This window comes from Pelmatolapia mariae, unplaced genomic scaffold (genome assembly GCF_036321145.2).
Source record: "Pelmatolapia mariae isolate MD_Pm_ZW unplaced genomic scaffold, Pm_UMD_F_2 NODE_ptg000557l+_length_25533_cov_1, whole genome shotgun sequence".
Classification (NCBI taxonomy): Eukaryota; Metazoa; Chordata; class Actinopteri; order Cichliformes; family Cichlidae; genus Pelmatolapia; species Pelmatolapia mariae.
In genome coordinates this window covers 21,327-25,533 of record NW_027052241.1, presented here as the reverse complement: position 1 = coordinate 25,533, position 4,207 = coordinate 21,327, and the positions used below count along the sequence as shown (strand labels likewise).

At 43.7% G+C, this 4,207-nt stretch overlaps 1 protein-coding gene across 1 annotated transcript; it reads left to right on the top strand.

The window, feature by feature from the left end:
• Nucleotides 1–728: 728 nt before the first annotated feature.
• On the top strand, nucleotides 729–2,665 carry LOC134623322 (sodium/hydrogen exchanger 9B2-like; the record flags this gene model as incomplete). Its single annotated transcript, XM_063468468.1, has 7 exons — nucleotides 729–822; nucleotides 903–1,009; nucleotides 1,095–1,244; nucleotides 1,354–1,462; nucleotides 1,643–1,779; nucleotides 2,267–2,441; nucleotides 2,577–2,665. Coding segments are annotated over 7 exons (861 nt in total), but the record flags the coding sequence as incomplete, so codon positions are not given.
• Between the last annotated feature and the right edge of the window lie 1,542 nt (nucleotides 2,666–4,207).

Here is a 4,207-nt window from a genome sequence, read left to right as displayed (position 1 = left end):
TGAAGATGGCAGGTCTCTGTGCAGTGGCTGAAGTCTTTGGTGTAGAGGGTGAAGAGGAAGGGAGAGAGGACAGTGCCTTGTGGTGCCCCTGTGTTGCTGATTACCTTGTCAGACAAACACTGTGGAAGACGCGCATATTGTGGTCTTCCTGTCAGGTAATCAACAATCCAGGACACCAGAGAAACATCCACCTGAATCGCTGTTAACTTATCTCCCAGGACGGTCAGCCTGATGGTGTTGAAAGCACTGGAAAAGTAAAAAAACATGACCCTCACAGTGCTCGCCGACTGGTCCAGCTGGGTGTAGACACGATTAAGGATTGAGTGGACTCTCCTCATTTGCATCTGAACCTGGTCTTGAGAGAAAGTGATGGGTGGTGGAGAGGTGTCATGAGCATCCCTTGAAGCTTTGATAGGATAGTGATTCAGTAACAATACCCTTCTAAAGGAGTTGTAAACCTTATCAGTTATCAGAACACCCTCCAAATTAATTCATAAGCTTATAATACACAACTAGAATCCCTTCAGCTACTTAGTAGTAGCTACTACAGCTACTTCTAAAAGCCTTTAAACACTTGAAATTTATTTAAATGAAAGCGACACTCCTAATCACCCAAAAGAGCTCAGGGCTCCTTCAGGATTGACTAACAGTTAAGCTTCACCAACCCAAAAACTTCCAAAGGGTCAAGAGCATTTAAAGCTCTAATGTCACTGTGTGTTGTTCTTCAGGGAATCCCCACCCTCCTGATGGCTGCTGGAAGCTTTGATGTTATTCTCGCCATAACAGGATTCTCTACTTGTTTGGGAATCGCCTTCTCTACAGGTCAGACAAAATGTTTCTGTCCTGTGCTGTTCAGTTCATTCTTTTCTAGTCTACATGGTCTGGTTGTGTTTGTCCTGCAGGTTCTACATGGATGAACATACTGAAGGGTCTGCTGGAGGTGGTGGGAGGCATCGTAGCTGGTATGATCCTGGGCGTGTTCTTGTACTGCTTCCCCAGCAATGACCAGGTTTGACATTGTTTTTATATTAATATGATTTTCCCTTTTTAATTGTTCATAAAATGTGTCCTTAATATCTTCTGTCTGATCACAGGAGGATCTGGTATTGAGGAGGACCCTCATGTTGCTGGGTCTGTCCACATTTTCAGTCTTCTTCAGTAATGCTATTGGTGCTGCTGGAGCTGGAAGTCTCTGTACACTGGTGCTGGCTTTCCTGGCAGCACTGGGCTGGAAGACCGAAAAGGTAACATATATCAGGATCACTTTAACCTGTTTACCTTAAATCATCATCATTTTTAATGGCTGGCACCATGGAATCTGGTTAATCCAGGTATCTCTAACTTCGCAATCAGGCACCAGTAGCAGAAATGGTGTGCCGGTCATGGGATGTGTTTCAGCCACTTCTCTTTGGTCTGATTGGAGCTGAGATCACAATTAAAGCCCTCAGCCCAAGTACTGTGGGTAAGAACATTATATTAACGACATATTTCAGTTAGACTTTGCTCTATTTGGGTCTAGATTCTGTTCTCACTATTTGGGACCCGGTAATCAAAGAGATTTAACCTTGTAAGCAACAAAATTTGCTGCTTTAAGGAATTTAACATATTGGTTTCCTCTTTGTTGTTGTGTCTATGCCCTTAGGTCTGGGTATGGCCTGCATTCTTATTGGTCTGGTGATCCGTCTACTTGTCACCTTCCTGTTGGTTCATTATGGAGGATTCAGCTTAAAAGAGAAGCTCTTCATTTCTGTGGCCTGGCTACCTAAAGCTACTGTGCAGGTCTGTGAGTGTGTAATCCTGATATTAGACTGCTAGAAGATTTTCATTTTACAAAACTCTCTTTATCTGACTTTATAAATGCAGAACTAGAAACACTTCAGCCTTATCCAGAAACTTCTAAAGGATCCATAAAGTCTCTGAACACCCCTAAAATACCACTGGTGTTTAGAACAGCCACTAAAATTATCCACACAAATCTTGTGTTTTATAAACCACTGAAATCACTCAATTGAATTGATTAGAACTACCTACATGGCTCCTGAATTCTCTTTATTGACTTCTAAAACCTAAATTACTACGATAATCTCACAAGCATTTTCTAGTTTGTCATTAGTCATGAAACCCAAGGGGCCTCTACATCTTCCTCAGTTATGACTAAAAACTAAAAAGTATCGCTAAAAAAACCACCTCTGTGATTTTAATGATACATGGCTTCATTGTTAATCTGCACTTCTTCTGAGCAGTCATTTATGTCTGTATGTGCTAGGCTGCCATTGGTTCCAAGGCATTGGACATGGCGAGGGAGAAAGGGGACGAGGCCTTAATTAAGTTTGGTTTGGACGTGCTAACATTAGCAGTGTTAGCCATCTTGACCACAGCTCCAGTTGGTGCACTGGGTATCGGACTGGCAGGACCACGTCTCCTGGCCCGGCAGGTCAAAGGTCAGCAGGCATACACATCTACACACTGTGTAGTGACTTCATAATTTTACTCTTAAATCACTGAACAGTGTCAGGTGTAGTCATATGTATACAACAAATGTCTTTGCTTCCCCTTTCTAAAAATTCCTACCTCAGCAGAAGAGACAGAAGGTGAAGCTACACCATCCTACCGCAACGGGGTTGTTCAAGAAAAAGACAACGGGACTCTCGAGAGCAAGCTATGAAGCTTCTGAGTGGAAAAAGTGACTATATATAAACTGTATATACAATATATATATATATATATACAGTGGGGCAAAAAAGTATTTAGTCAGCCACTGATTGTGCAAGTGCCCCCACCTAAAATGATGACAGAGGCCAGTAATTTGCACCAGAGGTACACGTCAACTGTGAGAGACAGAATGTGAAAAAAAAATCCATGAATACACATGGTAGGATTTGTAAAGAATTTATCCGTAAATCAGGGTGGCAAATAAGTATTTGGTCACCTCAAACATGGAAAATCCCTGGCTCCCACAGACCTGTAACGTCTTCTGTAAGACGCTTTTCTGTCCCCCACTCGTTACCTGTATGAATGGCACCTGTTCGAACTCATCATCTGTATAAAAGACACCTGTCCACAGCCTCAAACAGTCAGACTCCAAACTCCGCCATGGCCAAGACCAAAGAGCTCTCGAAGGACACCAGGAAAAGTATTGTAGACCTGCACCAGGCTGGGAAGAGTGAATCTACAATAGGCAAGCAGCTTGGTGTGAAAAAATCAACTGTGGGAGCAATCATCAGAAAATGGAAGACATGCAAGACCACTGATAATCTCCCACGATCTGGGGCTCCACGCAAGATCTCATCCCGTGGGGTCAAAATGATCATGAGAACGGTGAGCAAAGATCCCAGAACCACACGGGGGGACCTGGTGAATGACCTGCAGAGAGCTGGGACCAAAGTAACAAAGGTCACCATCAGTAACACACTAAAACGGCAGGGAATCAGATCCCGCAGTGCCAGACGTGTTCCGCTGCTGAAGCCAGTGCATGTCCAGGCCCGTCTGAAGTTTGCCAGAGAGCACATGGATGATACAGCAGAGGATTGGGAGAATGTCATGTGGTCAGATGAAACCAAAGTAGAACTTTTTGGTATAAACTCAACTCGTCGTGTTTGGAGGACGAAGAATACTGAGTTGCATCCCAAGAACACCATACCTACTGTGAAGCATGGGGGTGGAAACATCATGCTATGGGGCTGTTTTTCTGCCAAGGGGACAGGACGACTGATCCGTGTTAAGGACAGAATGAATGGGGCCATGTATCGTGAGATTTTGAGCCAAAACCTCCTTCCATCAGTGAGAACTTTGAAGATGAAACACGGCTGGGTCTTCCAACATGACAATGATCCAAAACACACCGCCCGGGCAACAAAGGAGTGGCTCCGTAAGAAGCATTTGAAAGTCCTGGAGTGGCCTAGCCAGTCTCCAGACCTCAACCCCATAGAAAATCTGTGGCGGGAGTTGAAAGTCCGTGTTGCTCGGCGACAGCCCCAAAACATCACTGCTCTGGAGAAGATCTGCATGGAGGAATGGGCCAAAATACCAGCTACTGTGTGTGCAAACCTGGTAAAGACCTATAGTAAACGTTTGACCTCTGTTATTGCCAACAAAGGTTATGTTATAAAGTATTGAGTTGTATTTTTGTTATTGACCAAATACTTATTTGCCACCCTGATTTACGAATAAATTCTTTACAAATCCTACCATGTGAATTCATGGATTT